The 24,430-nt window shown below is 49.3% G+C and overlaps 1 protein-coding gene across 2 annotated transcripts in view; it reads left to right on the top strand.

The window, feature by feature from the left end:
- LOC121464327 (myosin VIIA and Rab interacting protein) overlaps positions 1–24,012 on the top strand; it is a 191,941-nt gene extending 167,929 nt beyond the window's left edge. For both annotated transcript variants that reach the window (XM_041677220.1, XM_041677222.1), the window contains 6 exons: positions 5,641–5,835; positions 12,478–12,639; positions 16,725–16,829; positions 16,926–16,986; positions 18,668–18,786; positions 21,913–24,012. In XM_041677220.1, coding sequence (XP_041533154.1) covers positions 5,641–5,835; positions 12,478–12,639; positions 16,725–16,829; positions 16,926–16,986; positions 18,668–18,786; positions 21,913–21,945 — 675 coding nt within the window. In that variant the 3' untranslated portion in view covers positions 21,946–24,012. The remainder of the gene's footprint in view (positions 1–5,640; positions 5,836–12,477; positions 12,640–16,724; positions 16,830–16,925; positions 16,987–18,667; positions 18,787–21,912) is intronic.
- Positions 24,013–24,430: the final 418 nt, after the last annotated feature.

Below are 24,430 nucleotides of genomic sequence, written 5' to 3'. Positions count from 1 at the left end.
TGTATTCCAACAGGGGTTTAAATTGAACCCCCATTTCAATAGTTTCTAATGAAGCCAGGAACTTTTCTGTGAGCTAAGAAGTTGCATATGAATCTCAAACAGGAGGTTGGATGGAAGAAAGGGGGCTAACAACCATAATAAGAGCAAAGAAAAACTGTGAAGTTAAAACTGAGCAGGAAAACTGCAGATCTGGGGCTGGAGAGATGGCTCAGTGCTTAAGAGCATTGCCTGCTCTTCCAAAGGTCCTGAGTTCAATTCCCAGCAACCACACGGTGGCTCACAACCATCTGTAATGAGGTCTGGCGCCCTCTTCTGGCCTTCAGGCATACAGACAGAATATTGTATACATAATAAATAAATAAATACATATTTTAAAAAAAAGGAAAACTGCAGATCTACAAGAAATGGAGCTGTGGGCTGGAAGGAGAGCGGCATAGAGATGGCTTCTTCCAAAGTTAGGTTAGGAGTTCAGTGTACTTCAGCATGGGAATTCAGACCAGGTGTTAACATCCACCAGAGACATCCAACATCAAAATTATCTGATGGAAGGCAGTCGAAAACATTGCAGAAATGTTTAGAAAAACTAAGGGAGGGCTGGAGCAGATCTCCTGGTGAGACCCTGTGCATATGCTTTAAAGTCACAGTAACTAAACTCGTGAGAAGTAGAACCTAAAATATATTCAATGTAACTCATTTTCTTTCATGATTCCCACTCATTCCCCACCCCTAACTGGGAAAAAGAGGCTGTGAACCTTTTTAACATGCAGTGTGTGCATGTGTGTGCTGTGACATACATGTGCAGATAGACTTGCAGGGGTCAGCTCTCTCTCTCTGTGAGTCAAGGAACAAACACAGGTCATCAGATTTAACAGCAAATCTCTCTACCTGCTGAGTCATTTCGCTGACCTAAGAGTCATAGCATATTGTTGTTGTTATGTTTTTTGGTGTTTTTGTTTTTAGGTAATTGGTAATGGGAACTACTGTTCACTCATTTAGGAGGGTGTAGGGGACATAGAAGGAGAATGCACTCAGACTCTGGTAAAAGAATGAACAGGTACCCCACTTTGCAGACCCCAGCAGCAAGCACAGGGAGGAACAAGATGGAGATAGCAAATTCTTCCTGTGAGGAGTTGGGGCCCAAAGTTGGGGCTTCGGTCCCCACTTAAGTGGTCAGCAAATGATCACTAGGGTGATCTAGGAGCTGAAGTGCAGTGTGACTGAAAGAGGCTGCTTCCTAGTAGGTGAACTCATTCTCTGTTCAGGGGGCGCTTGGATACCCAAGAAGCCGTGGGTATGTTTCCATGAAAAAGCTATAGAATCAAGAGGAGGAAGGGCAGAGAGGAAGGCCAGAGGACGGTACTGGACAGCTGGAACCTCTGGCCAAGTGGGTTGAACTGAGCCTGGAAGGAGGCAGAACAAGGCAAAGATACCCAGGAAGGGCCAGGCTCATAAGTAACAAGGTCGTTCAGGCTGCCCTGGCTACTTCCTTAAGCACTGAATAAGCCTCCCTGGGCTTCTGACACATACCTTGGTGGTGGTATGGCTACTGTGAGTCATGCAGAAACCTTAACAATCAGTTTTAATCATGGGTGACAGAGAGCAGCCGTCACACATGTCAGACAGATCAGTGGCCACAGTCAACTCCTGGACCAGGGAAGAAGTTCCTGCCCGCTCAAGATGGCTGGGTCAAGGATAACAGCCCAGCAATGGTTGCCCCCATCACTCTGACCATGTCCTGATGTGCCTTCAAGGGGTGTCATAAATCAAGCAACACTGGACCCACCCAGAGGACATAGGGATCCAAATTCAATCCCTAAGACCCACATAAAAAGCCAGGCATGGCAACACATGCTTGCCACCCCACCCCTGGGGAGGTGGAGACAACAGATCTCTGAGGTCACTGGCCAGCCAGCGGAGCCTACCTCTCAGTTTCAGGGCGGTAGGGACCCTGTAAAAAGAGCAAATTGGGCAAACTGGGAGCTGGAGAGGGGCTCAGCGGTCCAGAGTGCATGTGTGCTGCTCCTGCAAAGACCTGAGTTTGTTCCCAGCACACACATTTGGTAGCTCACAGCTGCCTATGATTCAAGCTCCAAGGGATCTGATGCCCTCCTGTGGACTCCATGGCACCTGCACTCACGTGCACACACACACACACACACACACACACACACGCATACCTGCACACACCCCTCAGTCCTTCCTAGAGGCCGGCTCTCCTCTGATATCTGGTATGTGTGGTTGTATCTGCTTATTACATACGCTAATTTATTAAGATCAGGTCCCAACTTCCTCGCACAGTTCTGTACCTCCGTCTTTCATGAGTCTCTTCAGAGTTGTGAGTCAGTGGGGGATGTATTTTGATGGGTTTTTGGAGGTACTGCCAAGGGCCTTATGTTCATGAGAACCGAAACACACATTCTCTTAGCAATTTGCGGGGACATATGAGGTGTTTTTCTTACCTTTGAAAAGGAGACAAAGCCATGAAATTCAGGCATTTGGGGACTTGTTTCCTTGCTTGTTGCTCTGTTAATTAAAAACTTTTCATGAAACCAAGACAGCATCTGTAATTCGGGACAGAAAATGGCAGGCAGACTGTGGGTCTAGGTTCTGCTGTGGTGTGCATTCTCCCTCACTGTGGTGAGTGTGTGCCGTGCTGCCCTGGTGGGCTCAGGCCAGGAGTGCATCCCTGGATAGCTGTCAGCCGTGTTGTGTGACTCGGTCTCACCCTGGCCTTGGCAACACGCTGAGTGACACTTGTTGGTGGAGGTAGAAGAATGACAGGGTGCCCTTCCTAAAGACCCTTTTACTCACTGACCTGATTGCCCCTCGGGATTTTTTGAGTTAGTTTTTATGTGTGTGAGTGACTACGTGTATGTAAGCACACCATATATGTGCTGGTGACCATGGAGGCCAGAAGAGGGTGTTGGATCCCGCAGGTGTTACAGGCAGTTAGGAAGCACCAGTCAGGGGCTGGTGCTCAGCAGTGAGTGTTCCTAACTGATGAGAGATGAGCTGTCTCTCCAACCCTGCCCCCGAGACCGTATTTCAGCATCACTTTCTGCAAACACTGGGTCCAGGGACCTCTACCCATGGATGCCGGAGTGGTGGGATGGTGGGAAGGACACAGGCCTTGGGGACCAAGGTTTCTAGGCTCACATTCCTTCTGCACCTTCATCTTTAAGGGCGCGATGAAAATACCAGCCATGTAAGTTGACGGCTGAAGGCTGGATGCATCGCGTCTACTAGAGTGTTCTGAATTCTGTCTCAGGTGCTCCCTACGTGTCTACTAGAGTGTTCTGAATTCTGTCTCAGATGCTCCCTACGTGTCTACTAGAGTGTTCTGAATTCTGTCTCAGGTGCTCCCTCTTTGGAAACAAGCTGTTCTTTCCTCTTTCTCTATGAAATGATGTTAGCAAGGTCTTTATCTGCAAAGATTGCTAATACATAGAAATATCTGATCCCAAGAACAAAACTGTTTCTCTTCAGGTTGCTATATGCTCAGTTTCTTTCTCTCTCTCTCTCTGCATACCTTTGTCTCTGTCTCTCTCTCTCTCTCATGTGTGTGTCTGTGTTTTCAGATCCTAGCTAGGCCTGGGGCTTGCCCATTAGGCTGGACTGGCTGGCCAGAGAGCCCCGAGGATCTGCCTGTCTCTACCTCCCTAGAAAGGGTTACAGATACACATCTCCACACCTGGCTTTTTTTTTAAGAACTTGGACCTTTACACGTGTAGGACAGATGTTCATTACCTGACCCATCTCTGAGGTCTCACTATGTGGCTATCACAGATCAGCCTCGCTGTCAGCCATGGGTGAGTCGGAAAGCATTGTGTCCACAAAGCGAGAGGCCTCAAAGCCTCCGGTCCTCCTGTCCCTGTGCCACTGTGGTTCTGCTGAGGGCTCTCCCTGCAGGTGCCCTCTGCATCCTGTGTGTGAGCTTCTCTGCCACATGAGTTGTGTGCCACACATGGTGGGTTTGATATTTCTGTGGGGTTGCAATGTAGTCTGGATCATAGGAGCAAACACTTGGGCTCTCAGAGGTGACATCATCAGTCCTGGGGGCTCTCAGAGGTGACATCATTGGTCCTGGGGGCTCTCAGGTGACATTGGAGTGTGTGCCTCTGATCAGACACATCTCATGGTGAGTCAGCCATGTGATCACCAGCCTCACCTAAGCTAAGGCATGCTGGGATTCCGTTTACATCCCTCAGGGGAATCATGAGTTATGCTGGTCCCATAATGCTCTCATGGTTTCATTTCTATGCCATTCTATTTCTTTGGTTGCTAAAAGGTTGGGTTTTGGTACACATTTGTCGCCATTTTTATTCTGACTGTTATTCCAGTGACCTTAAGCGTCTGTGGGGCCTGCCTCCCTGGTCTGAGGAGCCCACAGCCACTTCCCAAATAACTAAATTGGAGGCTTAATATTATTTATAAATGCTCAACTTAATATTATTTATAAATGCTCAGGCTTGTTACTAGCTAACTCTTACACTTAAATTAATCCCTATTTCTATTTACGCTTTGTCACGTGGCAGTACCTTTATTAGCATGGCTCGTTCATCTCCTCCTCCTCCTGGTGACTCCTGACTTCTTCCCATCATCCTTATTTGGTCGCCCCGCCTATACTTCCTGCCTGGCTACTGGCCAATTAACATTTTATTAAACCAATTTGAGTGACAAATCTTTACAGTGTACCAGAGGATTACCCCACAGCAGTTGGCTTCCTCCTCAGACTCAGTGATGTGTCACCCCCTAGCTGCAAGGGAAGCTAGGGAACGTTGCTTCCTGTCTACTCTGAAAGGGAGAACACTGGAGACCGGCTTGAGGTTGATGTGTGAGCTGACACACAGCACCTACCGAGCCTCAGAAGAGGTTTTTTGTCAGTATTCTCATTGTATGGATGACTACAGAAAATTCTAGACCTGCGGAATGGCCTGGCTAAGGACCCATAATAGACAAAACTAGAGTCTCACCAGGTCTCCTAACTCTTCATACAGAAAGCCACCCTCAGGTCCACACCGTAGATGCTATTTCACGTGGTTGAATAAAGTGATATTGAGAAAATAAGATCATCTAGGAAATAAAGTCATTGATCCTAAAGACAAGACACAGATAGCTTCCCCTTGAGCTCTGCTTCCTCGGCCATCCCTGTCAGCCCAGAGTCTTCGTCGTGAGTGACCAAATCAAAGCCAAGTCAGGCCAGCACTCCTCTGGGCTCCCTGGTGCTGTGTAGGGTTTTTTAATTTTTTAGATTCATTCTATTTAATGTGTGTGAATGTTTCACCTGTGCCCAGAGAAGTCAGAAGAGGGCATTGGGTCCCCTGAAATTTTACAGATGGTTGTGAGCCACCATGTGGGTGCTGGACATTGAGCTCTGGTCCCCTGTAAGAGCCACCAGGACTCTTAACCACTGAGCTATGTCTTCTCAGTTCCTTAACATCTTACCCTTTCAGCAGGTGTGTGTGTGTCTGTGTGTCTGTGTGCACATTCATGTGCACGCACGTATGCACACGTGTGAGCATGTATGTGTATTATCACAGACTTGACCTCATGATGGGTGCCAAGATAAAGTAGGATTTCTGTGTCCTTGTTAATGTGCTGTTCTTGTCTTCTGTCCCCTTCTGTTATTGAACCAAACAGAAGTGTTCTGCTGTTTCTCTCTGCAACATCTCCACAGAAGTCCTGAAGGTCATCAACGCTACTGAGGAGCTGATCGCAGAGTCTGCAGGGCCCTTTGAGATCCCCCCAGTCCCAACTGACAGAGACATGGGGATGTTTCCTCTTGGGACAGACCAAGTGAGACTGGACAAGCAGCTGACTTCCTTGGAAGAAAACGTAAGAGGGTGTGAATGTGTCTGGTGAGGGGTGTGCACACGTGAAGGAGGGAGAATAGTAGCTTCTCTCAGATGTGCGAGGGCGTGAACCATCCCCTCCTGCCTAGTGTGCCCTTGGGGAAAGGCTGAGGCAGGACTTCCTGGAAGTGAGGAGGAAATCAGGAACCAAGTACACAACTGTGAGAAAGAGCGATGGGGAGCAGAGCTGAAGAGGAAGCCATGTGTGCCTTGAGTTGTTAGCAATGGCTTTAGTAGGGAGACAGCCTCTGCAGCATGACCCCAAGGGTGGCTTCTGTGTGAGGAGTTAGGAGACCTGGTGAGACGCTAGTTCAGTGTGGTTATGGACTTCCTCCTCTCCTCAGGGAAGATGGTGCAGGGGTAGTGTAGGGAAGGGAAGAGGCAAGAAGCTAAGCGTGACTTTGACCTCAGAGCAGCTTCAGCCTGATGCTGCAGAAAGCTCCCAGGAGGAAGCTGCACCCAGGACCCAGACTTCTCTACAGCCAGCCAATGCTCAATGCTTCCGTCCTTCTGCGTCTTCAAAGGGAGTCAGTGCCTAGCGAGGCCTTGGAGATTGGGAGGAGCTAAAGAAAAGAATTAGAGGCTGGGCAGCTGGCTCAGTGGCTAAAGTGTTTGTCACACAAGTGTGAGGAGTTTAGATTCCCAGAAATCCACAAAAATGCTAGGTAGACATAGTGGCATACACATAATCCCGGCCTGTAATTCAGAAGGCAGAGATGGGGGGGTCCCCAGAGTAAGCTGGCCAGCACTGTTAGCTATCTTGACAAATTCTGGGTTTGGTTAAGAGACCCTGCCTCAGTGAACAAGGCAGAAGAAAGATGGAGGGACAATTGCTGACATCAGCCTTGGACTTCCACCTACACGTTCATTCACACACACACGCAAACGTGCACACACAAAGACACAGAAGTGGAAAAAGAAAAAAACATTCGGTGGTAGGTGCTTGAGTACAGTGAGGCTTTCTTCAGGGCATTGGGATAGGTAGGGACCGTGGCAACAGGGTCGTGTGCTGGGGCGGGGAGCCACCAACCAACTCCCAAATAAAGACACAGAGACTAATTATTGATTATGAATGTTCAGTCTTAGCTTAGACTTTCCCCACTAGCTCTTTAACTTCATTTGACCTGTTTCTCTTCATATACATTTCGCCTTGGGGCTTTTAATGTTTCTTTCATTGTGTATGTTCTACTTTCCTGCGTTTTCTGTGTCTGGCCTGGCCCCTGACGTCTCTTTTTCTCTTCCTACTTTCCCTCCCTGTCCAGAAGTCCCACCTATACCTCCTCTCTCACTATTGGCCATTCAGCTTTTTATTAGACCAATCAGGTGCCTTAGGCAGGCAAGGTAAAAGCAGCAACACATCTTTACATAGTCAAACAAACGCAACACATCTTCGCATAGTTAAACAAATGTTCTGTAACAGGGGTGAGGAGATAGGAAACTTGGGGTGATCAAGCAAACCTTACCAGATTCCCGTCAAAGACAGGCCAGGGTGGTGCAAGCATCATTTGGGAACAGGTGGAAAGTAAGAACCCTAATGAGATAGGTGCGATCTTCTAGCAGGGGTGGGTTCCGGCCAAAGTGATGGGCAAAATTCTTTAGATAACACTTGGTCTAGAAGCTTCACAGGTGAGTCTGGGAGATGGTGCTGAGCCGGCACTAAGGTTTGGGCCACCAAGAATCTTTGTTGAGGCAAGTACGTGGAAAACTGATCACAAACAAAAAAGTGACCAGTGGATCCAGATAAAGAACTTCCACTTCTGGGATGGGGGTAGCTGTGAGAGAGCCTCAGTTCTGGGCTGGGGGTATCTCTGTGGGTAGCATGTCTACTACACAAGCATGAAGACCTGAGTTCGATACCCAGAATTCACATAGGAGAACCAGACGTGTGCATGATGTAACCGGTGCTGGTGAGGCAGAGACAGGCGGGCACCTGGGGCTTGCTCGTCAGTAAGCCCCACTGGGTAGGTTCCAGACCAGAGAGCCTGTTTCAGAATACAAGGCATATGATACCTGAGAAGTAACACCCCAGGCTGCTCTCTTGAATGAGCATGTACACACACACTCAGGCACACATACATACACACATATACACACATATATATACACACATGCACACACATGTACATGTACACACGCACACACGCGCACACACACTGACAATAGTCAGTTTTCTCTCATTGTATTTAGAACAAAGACAACACACCTTTCTTTCTTCTAAAACCGTATTGAAAACTCCATGGCCCATGTGCGTTTCCACGGCATAGAATGGATTAAGTTGTTATTTTGTTGGGATGGGGAGGGCTCATTAGTATTTTTAATTCAAGACACATCCATGTATGCACTGATGCAGGATGTCAGATGCTCCAGTGTAGATATATGTGTGGTTTCCAGGCTGGGTCTGCAGTCAGCTGCTCCCTCCTTCAGCCCAGCTCTGTCCATTCCCCAGAATTAACTGCCTGCCTCCCCCCTCAACTCCACCCTTCCAGCTTTTCACTGTTCTCTTCAGGAGAGAGGGTTCCCTTGCTCCTTTGAGTTCTCTAAGATGTGAAGTAAGAGTGGGAAAGAATCTTCTCCCATCTCTCTAATCCAGCAGATCACAGGCAGGTGGGAAAGGGGTTCTGCCCTGCAGTCCCCAGGATGGTGGTCAGCCGTGCAGCAGGAGATGGCAGCGTTGGCTCTGGCCCCTGACTGCAGCTGGTTTATTAAATCGTGACTTTTCTTGGTCTGCACTACAAAAAAGTGCGTTTTGTTCCTCACCTTTGCCATGGTGCCCAGGACTCTCAGATAAAAGAGAACGTTCCATTTTTAATATTCACCCTTGGAGATGCACCTAAGGCTGCAGAGAACCCACAAGATAGAGCACAGAAACATCACTCAGTGTCCAGTCGCCTGCTTTCATCGATGGTGTGTTCACTCGTCCTGTTGGAGGAGAGCCAGGGAGATGTAGAGTTCTATGACCCCTGCTGCATTAGCTCTACGGGCTCTGCTCGTGTCTCCCCTAAAGTCTAGACCACTCCATGGGTAAAATCATGAAGGCTAGACATGGACCCGAAAGGATCAGCAGGGAGCAGCTAGCACAGCCATCGGTCCTGTCCTGGGAGCAATAGGGTGAGCCACCTCATGATTTTACCCATGGAGTGTGTGGAACAGCTGAGTCAGCTCTGTCCCCTCCCACGCCCGTCTGAGGACCTGGCTCATCTGCATTTCTGTGAGACAGTGGCAACTTGTGCTAACTTATGATTCCAGCACACACACACAGATACACACATGCACCACACACACACAGAGACACACATGCACACAGAAACACGGAGAGATAGACAGACACACACATACACACACACACACACACACACACACACACACCCCTATCTATCCCAATTTCCTTTTAGTCTCAGTTCTTCTTGTCCATGTACTTTACAGCCAGTGGTAGCAGGAACACTAGGGATGCCCAACTCTGACACTGAATGCAGGACAGAGCAGAGGACATCGGTCCCACCCATTTTCTTGCCACTCCAAAGCTCTGGAGAGGAGGTGGCCCCCAAACTCATGGCAGTGGCTGTGGTTACTTAGGTAACTGCGCTTCATGAACAAGAAAAAACATACTGCCATCTACTGGTCCTCTGAGGTATATTTTATAGAAGCCGAGCCCAGCAAGGTGCTATGGGGTACCAATGCATTTGGGCATTCTGTTCTTTCTGTGAAAATTGAAATTTATACATAAGAGACACCTAGAAGTGAGGCCTGGGCAATGGTGGGGATAGGGCGACGGTGGGGCTGGGGTGATATTGGGGTGATGGTGATGTCAGGGTGATGGTGGGGTGGGGCGACGGTGGGGCTGGGGTGATATTGGGGTGACAGTGGGGCTGAGGCGATGGTAGGTCTAGGCGATAGCTCAGTGGGGTAAGTGTTCATCCCATGGACTGAGAGTAAAGACCACCACCCAAATTAACTAAATTTATATCAAGCCTTATTATATATGTACAATAAAGCCAGTCTGGTGACTGCCTCCCCCTAATTTTAGCATTTAATCTGTCAGCCCCAAACATAGAAGGAGTGGGGTTTTTATAGCCCCAAACTGCAAGCCTAGGGGGTTCCCAAGGTTGGGGGATTTTTCAGAGGAATTTTCGTTATGTAGGAACTTGGCTGAACACCTCAATATTACTTGACAAAGCATCTTATCATATCAGAGTGAAGGTCAGGATATAGTCAAGGATTGAGTCGAATTCCACGGGGTGTACAGCATGTTACATTCCAGAAGATGGGTCGAGAGAGAAAATAGAAATGAACTTATTTTGACCTTGTAACAAGATGGCTTCTAATCTTAAAATGGAGTAAGCTGGCCCATCGTAAGTGCTTGCCTTGCAAATGTCAGGACCTGAGTTCAATCCCCAGTACTGGGCAGGCAGAAGCAAATATGTCTGGGATTTACTGGCCAATGAGTAATGAGTGACACTGTCCCAAAAACCAAGAAGGAAACAGGAATGACAGCAAGATTGTTCTCTGACCCCCCTATGAAACACAGAAACACACATGTCCACACACACACATTCTCTCTCTGTCTCTCTCTCTCTCTCTGTCTCTCTCTCTCTGTCTCTCTCTCTCTCTCTCACACACACACATTCTCTCTCTCTCTCTCTCTCTCTCTCACACACACACACACACACACACACACACACACACACACACTCATATTCACACTATTCCCAGAATCTTGCAATAAAGAAATCTACATAGTATTCTTTCTCCTGGGAATTTGATCAGAGCCCATCCTTGATGAGCACCTGTTCCCACCTCCTGAAGCTTTCTGAGGAAGACTCACTGAATAGCAGCCTGCAGGGGAAGGAATGTCACAGGTATCAGTGACCAGTTTGAAGAGGACGCAGATAAAGTAGCCACTGTTCTCTCCCAGTGTGGGACCTCTTTAAGCAGGTGGTTCAGGTGGCTTTCAAGAGGGCTGCGTTTTATCAAGGTAGAAAACCCTTTGTGGAGGGACATGCTGACTTCTGTTATAGCGAACCTGAAACTGAGCCACTGCCCAAGCCATGTATGACAGCCAGACCCCGGATCCGAGTGCTGAAGTGTGGGACTTGATAATATCCCAACAGAGATTAAGATTCACAACGCCACAGAGCAGAGACAGGAAAGGCGTAGGAACTGCACCAGCCTTCCCCAGTTCACATCCAGGCTCCTCCTCATCCCAGCTGTGAGACCAGGGAAGACATGAAACATTCTCATATTTAGCATGGTGCTTATAATGGTATCCATCTTTAGAGTCACCTGGACATTCAAAGAGTTAAGTCATGGTCCAACAAGATGACTCAGCGGGTGAAGAGGGATGACTCAGCGGGTGAAGAGGGATGACTCAGCGGGTGAAGAGGGATGACTCAGCGGGTGAAGAGGGATGACTCAGCGGGTGAAGAGGGATGACTCAGCGGGTGAAGAGGGATGACTCAGCGGGTGAAGAGGGATGACTCAGTGGGTGAAGAGGCCACCAAGTCTGATGACCTGAGTTCAATCCCCAGGACTCACGTGGTGGAAGGAGAGAACTGACTCCTGCAGGCTGTCCTCTGGCACAAGCACACACCACACACACACCACACACACCACACACACACACACACACACACACACACACACACACCATCCGTCTAACACATACCCAAACCCACAAACAAATAAATGGAATTTTAAAAAATAAGTCATGAATCTCTTGCCTTAGTTCCTGGCCCGGTAAACACATTACCACTACCATGGCCCTCCTCCAGCCCCTCAAGCCCCATCACTTTGGTGGTAAGATCTGATTCAACTGTGCTCAGTAGCAAACCTCTGTGCTCCCTTCCCCCCAGTGCCCAGAAAGCAGATTTTCAGAAAAGACAAAGTAAAAACATGGCCACTCCAACCAGACTGAGGGCTCAGATCTATTTCCTATTGCTTTGTCTTGGCTGTGATAAAAACAGCTTTTTAAAACATAACATTAGCAGATAATGGAGTCGAAAAGATAAATTGCAGTTTGGGGATAGATAAGCCCTTGGGTGAAGGTGTGCCTTTGTTGACGAGTTAGGTCGGTACAATAAATAACCAGACTAGATCAAGAACAACAGTTATATTTTAGTAGTTGAAAAGGGGAAATTCACGCTAGAAGAGTGGGAGGTTGGAAATCCAACAGGTCCGGCAGGTGCCGCACAAGAGAGAGAGTGGTGCACCTGGATTTCTACCCCAGGTAGCCACACCCTAATTAGATGTGATTGGTTGATAGTTTCCCCATCATGCCTTCCTCTTGTTCCTAGTAAAATGAGTGATCCCGGGCATGTCATCATTGTCACCAACACTGCCAATTTCCAGTCATGTTTGTCTGTTTCACGTAAATAATTCCAAAATGTTCCCATACTGAGTTTATTTCCACTTGACATTCCCTGTTGTAAGTCCCTGGACAGATTCACAGTTCACAGTTCACACTGAGACTGCTGTTCCATTTTCTAAACCAACTTTCCCTGTGCTCGGAGGAGAGGGGAGATGTCAAAGGCTTCCTGCCCTCATCTAAGGGTGAAGAGCATTGATACGGGGGAGATCCCATCTCTGCCATCCCCAGTCCTCTGGGCTCAGAACTACGCTGTCTCTGCAGGTGTACCTGGCAGCGGGCACCGTGTATGGGCTGGAGGGACAGCTGAGCGAGCTGGAGGATGCTGCCCGCTGCATCCACAGCAGCACGGGTGAGATGGAGCTAGCGGATCTGGAGGACCAGGTGGCTGCAGCTGCTGCACAGGTACACCATGCTGAGCTCCAGGTGAGCCCCTCCTCGCTCCCACCTTGTAGACACATTTCAGAGTCATGATGCCTGCCATCAGCTCCTGCGGGCGAGCATAGAGGCGTCTGCTTATAGCAAAGGACTCTAGCAAACCTTTTCTGTCTTTAACTTTGTGTGTATTTTTCCTGCATGTATGTGTGTGCGCCATGTGCATGCTTGGTCAGGAGAAGTCATTGGATCCCTGGGAACTGCAATTATGGGTGACTGTGAACCACCATGTGGGTGCTGGGAAGCAAAGCCCAGGCCCTCTGCAGGAGCAGCAAGTGCTCTTAGTCAGTGCTCCACCTCTGCAGCCCCCCACCCTTTTCCTAAAATAGAAAGGTTTCTCCTTCCTCCCGTAGCAGAGCCTCAATCTATATTATCGATCTTAGATTTCCTTTAAGACTTACGCTGGGGGCTGGAGAGATGGCTCAGTGGTTAAGAGCATTGACTGCTCTTCCAGAGGTCCTGAGTTCAATTCCCAGCAACCATATGTGGCTCACAACCACCGGTAATAAGATCTGGGGCCAACTTCTGTCTGCAGGCATACATGCAGGCAGACCATTGCATACATAATAAATAAATAAATCTAAAAAAAAAAAAAAGACTTACGCTGATGGCTGAGGAGATGGTTCACCCAGAAAGTGCTTGCCACAAAAACCTGAGGGCTTATGATCCCAACCCCCACACAGAAAGCCAGGCAAGGTGACAGGTACCTGTAATCTCAGTGCTGGGGAGACAGAGGTGTGAGCATCCTTGAGGTTTGCTGGCTGGCCAATCTAGTCAGATCCACAAGTTCTGTGCTCAGTGAGATACTCTCTGAAAATATAAGGTGGAGAGCAATGTCCACCCCTGGCATCCACGTGTATGTGTGCATGTGTGTGAGTGAACAAACTTGCACACACACACGCACACACACACACACACACATGCACACACACACACACACACACACTCATGCACACTTTCTGCTGCTCTCCTCCCATTTCATCCCAAGGCCACCCCTTTCCTACTGTGGGCTGCTCCCTGATGGTTCCCCAGCAGGGACTCACAGTCACATGAGAGCCAGGTCACAGCTGTCTGGCCTACAGGAAGTGACTCCTGACCTAACAGAGGCAGAGCTAGAGAGAGGGTTTGGCAGCTAAGAACACTGCTGCTCTTGCAGAGGATCTGAGTTCTGGTCCCAATACCCACGTCAGATGCTCACAACTGCCTGGAACGCCAGCTCCAGGGGATTCGGTTCCCTCTTCTAAAGTTTGTGGGCACCTGTGCACGTGTACAGACCCACACAAAGTACGTACATATGTATATGTGAACGAAGAAATCTTTTTGAGGGGCTACATAAAGGAATGAACAGGTGGTGCACACCTCCCAGGCCATGCCTGAGGACGGGATCTTAGACACAGCAGTCTCCACTGAGAGCTCGTCCCCTGCATTCTGAAAATGCTTCTTAGCACTGACTCTAACTGGGATCTGTGATCACTCTCTCAGAAACGCATACCATTTTATTTCCTTTATAAAGGACCCACGATCAGTCCACTGCCCATAAACTGTACTATAGGAGCCACTACTAGGCAAGGTGGTAATGCCAGCATTGAGGAGGATTAAGATTGGGAGTTCAAAGTCATCCTTGTTTGCAGAGCAACTTTAGGACTAGCCTGGGCTACATACGATGCTGGCTCAAGATACATAAGTAAAGAAAAAGGTGGGAGGTCCATATGTTTCTCTAGACTAAGAAGCAGTCACATGGCTCAGCAGAGAAGGGCACTAAACACACAAGCCTGGAAACCCGAGTCTCTCCAGAGAAACAATTCCACCAGGCTGTCCTCGGACTTACACAAGTGCCATGGCATGTGTGTCCCAGGTACACTTTATAAATACATAAATAATTTTTAAGAGGAGAGAAACAGGAGTTCAATACAAATCCCTGGCATCACTGCTGTATTTTTTGTTTGTTTGTCGAGACAGGGTTTCTCTATGCAGCCCTGGCTGTCCTGAAACTCTGTAGGCCAGGCTGGCCTTGAACTCAGAGATCTGCCTGCCTCTGCCTCCCAAGTGCTAGAATTAAGGCGTCACCAGCACCACCTGGTTTTGTCCTTACATCGTAACACTACATCCCAGCCAGGTCTGAGGAGACGGCATAGCACAATTGGTAAAGTACTTGCCCGGCAAACATGAGAGCCCGGTTCCCATCCCCAGATCCCACATTTTAAAAAATATGAAGGAAATGCCCTGCATGGTGGAATGTTCTTGTAATCCCACTGCCTCAAAGGAGGTAGAGACAGGCGGATCCCTGAGGCTTGCTGGCTAAATTGTCTTGTTCCAAGTCAGTGAGAGATGCTGTCTCATAAAACAAGCAAGCCGGAGATCTCTCTAAAACTCCTTTCACCCCCTCTTCCCCAATGTCCCTGAGCGAGGGTGTGGGCAGTGTCTGGAGTGAGGGTGTGGGCGGAGTCCTGAGCGAGGGTGTGGGCGGAGTCCTGAGCGAGGGTGTGGGCGGAGTCCCTGAGCGAGGGTGTGGGCGGTGTCCCTGAGCGAAGGTGTGGGCGGAGTCCTGAGCGAAGGTGTGGGCAGTGTCCCTGAGCGAGGGTGTGGGCGATGTCCCTGAGCGAGGGTGTGGAGGGAGTCCTGAGCGAGGGTGTGGAGGGAGTCCTGAGCGAGGGTGTGGACGGAGTCCTGAGCGAGGGTGTGGGCGGAGTCCTGAGCGAGGGTGTGGACGGAGTCCTGAGCGAGGGTGTGGGCGGAGTCCTGAGCGAGGGTGTGGGCGGAGTCCTGAGCGAGGGTGTGGGCGGAGTCCTGAGCGAGGGTGTGGGCGGAGTCCTGAGCGAGGGTGTGGGCGGAGTCCCTGAGCGAGGGTGTGGGCGGAGTCCTGAGCGAGGGTGTGGGCGGAGTCCTGAGCGAGGGTGTGGGCGGAGTCCTGAGCGAGGGTGTGGGCGGAGTCCTGAGCGAGGGTGTGGGCGGAGTCCTGAGCGAGGGTGTGGGCGGTGTCCCTGAGCGAGGGTGTGGGCGGAGTCCTGAGCGAGGGTGTGGGCGGTGTCCTGAGCGAGGGTGTGGGCGGAGTCCTGAGCGAGGGTGTGGGCGGAGTCCTGAGCGAGGGTGTGGGCGGAGTCCTGAGCGAGGGTGTGGGCGGAGTCCTGAGCGAGGGTGTGGGCGGTGTCCCTGAGCGAGGGTGTGGGCGGAGTCCTGAGCGAGGGTGTGGGCGGAGTCCTGAGCGAGGGTGTGGTCAGCCTATTAGCCACTGACCGCGCAAAGAGAAGCTTCTTCAATGGGATATGGAAGCTGTGTTAAACTATGGCTGTAAAGATGAGTATTTAGAAGTCAGTTCGGAGCCACGTCCATTTAGCAAAATAATATTGAGTTCTGCCCTGGGGCCCATGACCTCCCTAGCCACTGGTATTTGTCCGGGCTTACAGAACTAGGCCTGAGTTCCATCCCGTGGAGCAGGCCTTAAGTCCAATCAGAAAGCAGCTAGTTACTCCCAAAACACTCACGCCACTGCTACACCACGGAGGTCTCACTTTTTCAAGTTTTTAATTACCTCAGCAGGCCTTCCTGAGGACCAAGGTTCCAGTACCTCTGCAGAACAAGTTAAACCCTTATCCTAGCCCTAGAGGATGCCCTGGTCACTGAGACCTAGGTGGTTCCAGGCCAGCATTCCCACAGTGCTCCAGGCCTTCGATTTCTCCCTGTGCCTACTCCAATAGGGCTGTTGACATGCTCCAGAGCTGTAGAATTGGAAACTTGAATTTATACATTTCTTGTGTTTCGTCTTTTCCTTACAGCTCTAGATAGATCAAATGATTGGTAGAAGCTGAATGACTGAAAAGACCAGGTGTTGTGGCCCACACCTGTCCCTCCAGCACTTAGGAAGGAGGAGCTCTTAGGAAGGAGGTGGAGGCAGGAGGTCATCCTCAACTACATAGAAAGTTCCAGGCTAGCCTGGGATGCGGGAGACTTTTTCTCAAAAAGAAAAACAAAATTGAATGTGTGAGTGAGCTTTCATCAAAGAAGGCTCGTTCTTTGTGAGTTCATAACGCCTTAACCAGGAGTCTTTCTTCCTTTGTGTATCTTCCCGCTGCGTGAAGATTTCTGACATCGAGAGCCGGATTTCAGCCCTGACCATCGCTGGCTTGAACATAGCACCCTGCGTGCGTCTCACTAGACGCCGGGATCAGAAGCAAAGGAGCCAGGTGCGTCTGTCCTTCCCTCCTCCCTTAGGTTCATGGTCTGGAGCATTCTGGATGCTGTCTCTGCGGCGCTTTACTGAAGGCTGCGCTTGTTTGTAGGTACAAACTATAGACACATCGAGGCAGCAGAGGAGGAAACTGCCCGCTCCGCCTGTGAAACGTAAGTTGCACTTAAAAAACACACTTGAGTCCCTGGAAGAGCTCAGAGCCTTCCGTGTGTGACCCAGTGTGCCCTCCCCCCAAGGAGTGTTCTAATCTGCCTTGCTTGTGAGTGTGTGATAGGTGTGCATGAGGATGGGTGTGTATAAGTGAGCATAAGTGGGTGTGAGAGTGATGGTGTGTGTCAGTGTGCCCATGTGAGCAACCATGTGTGTCCGAGAGTATGAGGAGGTGAGCGTGTGTTTGTGAGTATGTGTATGAGGGTGATATGTGTGTGTGTGTGTGTGTGTGTGTGTGTGCGTGTATGAATGTGAAGGTCTGTGGCTGAATGTGGATGTACACGTGAGGGTGTGGGGCTCAGTGTGCAGCTGAGTGTGGGTATGTACACGAGTGTGAGGTTATAGATGAGTGTAGATGTGTGTGTTGTTGTGTGTGTTATAGATGAGTGTGGATGTGTGTGTGTTGTTGTGTCCATGGGAGAGTATATGAAGTGTGTGAGCACATGTGTGTCTTTGTATGGGAGTACGAGTGTGTGGAAATGTGCGTATGGAGAGAGAATGTGTGTGATTGTGTCTCTGTGTGTGTGATTATCTTAGTGTATGTGTGAAAGTGTGTATGGGGTGTGAGTGGGTATGAAGTGTGTGTGTAGCCTGCTGGGGATACAGGCGCACATGCACAGACGAGAGTGTTGGCGTGTGTGAGTGTATGCACGCATGCATTCTGAACGTGTGTGTGTATGTGTGAGGGTGAAGGAGTGTGTTAGTACGTGAGAGTCTTAGTGTGTGCTTATTTTTCTGAGTGTGTCTTTGTGAGCGTGAGTTGTGTGAGTAACTGTATAAGAGAGTAGAGTGTGTTAGCGTTGGCCACTTGAGTGTGGAGGTATCTGGGTGTGAGTCGGGTGTATGCGTGTGTGGTATGTGTGTGGGGACGGACTTGGTGTGCAACAGCGTGTGCATAAGTGTGAATTGTTGGTGTGTGTGCAGGAGTACCGTGTGAGTGTGTCAATGGTGGAGTCCCTGCCTGTTTGAGTAGGAGGCTGAGAAAGTATGTCAGTGTGAATGCATTTCTGCGTGTTTTGAGTGTGTGCATGTGTTTAAGAGTGTGTTTATGAGCGTGTGTGAATTTGAGTTTGGGGATGTGGCTATGTTTGTGAGTGGGCATCTGAATGTATGTTCACTGTTCACGTTTGCGTGTTTGAATGTGTGTACGCATAAGTAACTGTGTTTGAGCGTGAGGGTACATGTGTGTTTTGTATGTGCACATATGTGAATTTGAGATCTGTTTAGTGTGAGCATGTCTGAGTTTGCATATAAATGAGTGTGTAGAGCTAGGCTGGTGACCAGTAACCCCCAGCAGTGCCCCTGCCTCTGCCTCCTGCAGTACCTGGGTCACAAGCTATTTTACGTGGGTGCTGGGATCCAACCTCAGGCACAGTGAGCCGTGCTGACTGGGCCATCTCTTCAGCGTTCTTACCTGTATTGACTTGGGGCCCCCAGAAGCAAACCCTGGTACATGGACGCATGGGAGGATGTTTGTGAGGAGATACCAGGAAGTGCGAGGGTGAGGGCAGAGTGTCAGGGTGCTTTAACTAGTGATGAGCTACTCCTTGGGGAAATGAAGCCAGCTCTCCCACACCGAGCCATCTACCTGCTCCTAATTCTCATTGTTTGTTTCCTTTTTAGCTGAAAAAATTGAAGCATCTTCTGTGACCCCCATTAAAACATTTAACCGCAACTTCCTTCTACAAGGCTCCTCCACAAGCAGGCCCTCGGAAAGGGAAGGCGACCCCAAGGACTTGGTGGTAAATATCATCTCTGGCCCCATCGCGCCACGTGATGGTTCCTCCTTTCCTGGGTCCGTCAGGTCACACAACAGTCCCCTCATCCCTTCCTTCCACAGTTGCCCCCAGCAGAGCTCCAAGAGGCAGCCTTTCTGTCATTTGGGGGAGGTGAGTGCCACCCTGTCTGGCACTGCTGGCCTCTTTAGCCTGAGTCTGTCATCTCTGTTGTCTGTCTAGTTCCTCTCAGGAACCAGCTACATGGGAGAGATGTGAAAGTGTGCCGGGTCTGCTGGCTGTGTAAGAGGGTTTACTCTGAGATGGCCCGTATGCATCTGAAATTTCTGTGAGCCACAAATGCCTTTTCCTAAGTAGAATCAGCAGCTGCCCCCAAACGTGACAAAGGACAGGACAGAGGATAATGTCACAGACTCTGGGATCACACAGGAAGGGCTAAGGGAGTATTTGCTAGAAAAACATTTGCATCTAGGCAGGGTGGCTCATGTCTGTAATCTCATCATTAGGGAGGCTACGGCAGGAGGATTGCTGCAAGTTTGGAGCCAGTCAGGGCTTCATGATGAGGTTCTGGTGAGTCACAGTTACACAGCAAGGCAGTGTGGCTGAGAAATATGGCGCATGGAGTGTCAGAGGTCTATTATTGCTGTGATGAAACACCATGACCTAAAGCAACCTGGGAGAAAAGGGTCTGTGTGGTTCACAGATTTTGAGTCACAGTCCATGAGGGAAACAAAGGCAGGAACCTGGAGGCAGGAACCTGGAGGCAGGAACCTGGAGGCAGGAACTGATGCAGAGCCCATGAATGGAGTACTGCTTATTGGCGCTCAGCCAGCTTTCTTATGAAACCCAGGACCACTGGCCCAGGGCATAGTACTACCCACAATGGGCTAGGCCCCCCATCAATTCTAACTAAAAAAACACTTTACAAGTTTGCCTACAGTCCAGTCTTACGTAAGCATTTGAGTGTGTGTGTGTGTGTGTGTGTGTGTGTGTAACAAGACTTGCGGCTGGGTTATGGTGGCTTGCAGATACAATCTCAACATAAGGAGGCTGGATAGAGAGGATTGCTGCAAACTCAGCACCTGCCTGGGCTACACAGTGAGCACCAGGCCTGCAAGACACTGTCTCAAGACAGTTCTCAGTACCGTGTGTGCTAGGAGTTCAGAAAACAGAGCAGTTCATTGGACCCAGGCATGTCCATAATCCATGCCTTGCTGCTGGCAGACCCTGTGTGGAATGGCTGGAGGCACACACCCACCTGCTGCTGTGTGGGCACCCTCTGCCTCTCTCTTCCTCATCGTCACCCTCCTGGTTCACTCTGAGTGCAGAAGCCGCAGAGGATGGCATATATGAGATCTAGCCTTTGAACCTCATTTTACTGTCTCGATGGCCACAAGGAACCTCGGCCCTCATTGCCTTTCCTTCAGAGGTCAGCTGTAACCCATGACCTTCCAAAGTTCAGTCATCTTGCTACTGGCCATAACTTCAAAAAGCTTTCTTTAAAAAATTAAGCCAGGTGGTAGTGATGTAAACCTTTCATTCCAGCACCCAGCAGGCAGAGGCAGGCGGATCTCTGTGAGTTCAAGGCCAGCCTGGTCTACAGAGTGAGTTCCAGGACAGAGAATTAAAGCCTTATTGCACTCAACACAGGTCAGCAGAGTCAGGGAAGAAGTCGGTCATAAATGAGATGATTCAATCAGCTTCACAGCAGCAGAACATACACAGGTTGGAAGGGCCTATAGAGCTGCTTATCCTGTCGCCATGACTAAATACCTGCCCGGAAGCAACTAAAGAGCCAGGATTTGCTTTTGCTCCATTTCATGTCTGGGAAGGCATAGTGGTGCCTGTGGCACACAACCTGCCCGCGGTGGGGGGAGCCTGAGGTGGTTTGCTCACATTCAGAGTCAGAAAGCGGCGCGAGGAAGGCCAGGCAGAAAGGAAGGTGTTTATAAGCCCTCAGTGTGACCCACGTGATCCAGCCTTCCACAGCGCCACCAGTTGGAAAAGTAGCATTCGAACACAGGACCCTGCCACCTTCAGCCCCACAGAGCTGGTTGAAGGTGAGGCCTTCCCACTCTGAGGGATGCTGTGTGCCCGTGTCATTCTTCTTAGTAGGTCATTTGTAGGGACATCTTAGAGAACTGATGATGTTGCTCAGCATGCTGGGGCCCTAAATTAGATCCCCAGCACCTCAAAAATGAGTAAATAAGTATATCAATCACCTTAAAATTACAGGAAACAGCTGAAAAAAATCAAAGCAAGGAATGCCAGAGAGATGGTCCAGGGGTTAAGTGCTCTGGCTGCTCTTTCAGTGGACCTGAGTTTGGATCCCAGCTCCCATGTGGTTCCCGACCCTCTGTAACTCCAGTTCCAGGAGGTCTGATGCCCTCTATTGGCCTCCACCAGTAGGAACACATGTGGTACACAGACAGACATTCAGACAAAATACGGATACACATAGTCTTCTTTTATTTTAAAAAAAGAGAAAAAAGAGCATACGTACTAAACAAAAAAACTAAAGTAGGGCAGAAATACTTTCAGACAAAGTAGATTTCAAAACAAGAAGTACTTAGACAGCAGGGAGGTGGTGGTGCATGTCTTTAATCCCAGCACTTGGGAGGCAGAGGCAGGCGAATCTTTGTAAGTTTGAGGCCAGCCTGGTCTACAAAGTGATTTCCAGGACAGCCAGGGCTACACAGAGGAAACCGTGTCCTAAAAAAACAAAAGAGAGAGAGGGTGGAAATGGGGGAGAGAGAGAGAGAGAGAGAGAGAGAGAGAGAAAACAAGCTCAGAGATAGCCGGAGGAGAGTGTTTTCATATTTTCATTTGGCTGAAGTAGGCGAGTTTGGAGCCTGTCTTGGTGGTGGGTTATGGTTGGTGAGTTAAGAGTTCCCTTGTCGCCTCTCCAATTGGAGAACTGAGTAATGTGAGCATTAGGTGTTGGTTAAGATGCTTAACTATCCAACTGTGCATCACAGGAAATATCTAAGTCCTTGACAGAAAGTCAGCTTCCTAAGAGTCAGTTTGCAAACAGCCCCTCAGCAAACCCTGGGAGGAAGAAAGTGTCCAGCCATCCCCTGTGACCATGGTGCCAGATAGCTGGTGACGGTGTGTCCATCTTGCTTCATTCAGGAGCCTGTTCTGGAGTCGGCTGTGATGAACTAACCACGGAACTCCACAGCCAGTGACCCACTGCCTCCGGCCGTACACGACAGTGCCTTGACCCAACAGCCATCGAGTACTGTGTAGATTTCCACTGAGGCGAGGGCCCGGGGGGGCCGCAGTGCGCTACTGCACAGGGTGCACAGGGTGCACAGTGCGCTACTGCACAGGGCTGTCTTGATACCTCACCCAGAAGGCTGTCTCAGTCTGCAACACTGAGGTCTCGCCCGCTCTCTGCCTTAGGCTCCCAGGGGAATCTGAGACCCGAATGTCCAGACGCTGGCTTCCAATAGCAGAGCTCTGTGTTCAAGAGATGCATTGTGTCTGCCTACTTTGCCTCCTGTGTGTTGTCTTCACCATCCCTGTGTGTGTTTTAATCTCTTCATCCCCATCAACAGTTCATCCAGTGGAAAACTTTTGGAGAGGAGGAGATTCGGGGAAGGAAGGGAGGAAGGGGCTATTACCCATGATTACTCTTGCTTATCATCCCCTAACAGATGCTAAGAGCAGGGGACACTAGAAACAATCTCATTGGGGAATGCTCAGCCACCTCCAGCTAAGCTCCCAGCCCCCACCCCCACCTCCATCCCTGTTCTTCCCATTGCTTGGTAACCAGCATCCACAAAATGAAAAGCTCAGATCCACCCAGGCCATACCTTTGTGTCTTTGAAACCATGTCTCCTTTTGAATTTGGGGTTCTTGCATGGATTTACTCAGGGGGAGGGGCCTAAGGAATATCATTATTAGTCTAACTTTCAGGACACCGTTCGGAGTCAGTGCGGTACGGCTTGGTCACGGCTGACATGGAAATGAGATTTGGGTAAATGAACGATTGCAAAATAGAACCACATAAGAAAAGTGTTCCATTCTCCAATGTACATCACTGAATTCAGCGAGATTCAGATTCAGCAGCAACGAGGAAGGTGGTTAGGAAATTGCCTTAGAGAAAGGTTAGTGCCAACTGCGAGGGTTGCAAGAGGTGATGCAGGCTGCGCGTTCACAGCCTGTTTCAGGGGCGAGGCTGGCCTATATGCACGGGTACCTAACATGTATTTGTGCACACAGACGGAACTTACACTCCGCTGGGCTCACTCGCTGCTTGCACCCTGTTTTTAATGTTGGCTTCCGGGATATTCTGAATCATGGAGTAGGGGGAGGGGCAAAGGAGGGATGCTAAGCAGTGAGCAAGGCGATGGGTGACCATTAGGTACTGGCTCTGGAGGACACAATGTTCTCACTTTAGTCTAATGTCCCTTTCTGGTAGGCATATGGGTTTTCCAGAATCCACAACCAAAGGTCAGACCATTGAACTTGCTGAAGCTATGTATGTGAGCTGGTTCTAACTGGAATGCCCCCGCCCCCAAAAGCCCAGCTCTGTTTTCACCTCCGTGTTGTCCTGTGCATCCCCAGGCTTGACTTAAGTGCCCTTGCACTGTGTGTGCCATTGCTGCTGGGGGGTCTCACGTTTCCAGAATGTTCCTGGGGCTGTGTGTGTCACGCCAGAGAAAGGTCTCCATGGACATGGTAACCTGTGGCATTCTATCCTGTGGGTGTGGTTCACACTGAAACAAAATTGAGAAACACAACAGAAAGATCTGATTTCCAAACAGGACGTTTCCTTAGGAGGCACAAGGCTGCCTTTGTGCTAACAGTGTTAAGATACTCAGTTTTCTTTTGGGAAAAAAAAAAAAGTGTGTACTCTGTAAGCCTTGCAAAAAAAAAAATAATAATAATGAAGAAAAAGCCTGTTCTATGGCATCTGTACTTTTATAAAGGTTTCCTTGTGCCAAATAAGTACAAAGATTTATTTAATTTACTATTTAAACCATAAACATGCTATAGTTCCAGAAAATTATTTTGTCATCCAGTGATTTTGATCTTTAGTGTCAATATTTATATTTAGATTAATTTTTATAAATGAAATATTTTGATGGTTTAAGAAAATGAGGACAGAAAGGATACTATCTCTGACGGCTTCTCGGGGTTATGCCTTCGTGTCTCACACACTCGGCCAAGAATCACTGTCAAAAGAAACGACCACGACCGAGCAGTAAAAGTCACCTAATGAAACTTGTCTGCATGTGTGATTTCTTTCATTTATTTGTTTGTTTTGGTTCGAAGAGTCTAGGAGGCAGTGACTCTGCCTGCCTTCTAGTTTACACTGCTGTCTGACCAAGTTGGTTCTCTCTCCCAAGCTGAAACAAGTCAGTTTCTCAGTGCTGGGATTACAGATGTGCACCTGCACATTACAGGTGTGCGCCCGCACGTTACAGGTGTGCGCTTGCATGTTACATATGTGCACCTGCACATTACAGATGTGCGCCCGCACGTTACAGGTGTGCGCCCGCACGTTACAGGTGTGCGCCCGCACGTTACAGGTGTGCGCTTGCATGTTACATATGTGCACCTGAACAATGGCTTTTTGCTTTTCTTACTTGGGTGTGGGGAATCTGAACTCAGACCCCCAATCCTGCACAAGTATCTTGCT

Source organism: Microtus oregoni, unplaced genomic scaffold, assembly GCF_018167655.1.
Source record: "Microtus oregoni isolate MIOR12 unplaced genomic scaffold, Mior012 000028F_ref0000031, whole genome shotgun sequence".
Lineage (NCBI taxonomy): Eukaryota > Metazoa > Chordata > Mammalia > Rodentia > Cricetidae > Microtus > Microtus oregoni.
Note: the sequence above shows the minus strand (reverse complement) of the source record. Positions and strands in the feature narration are given on the sequence as shown.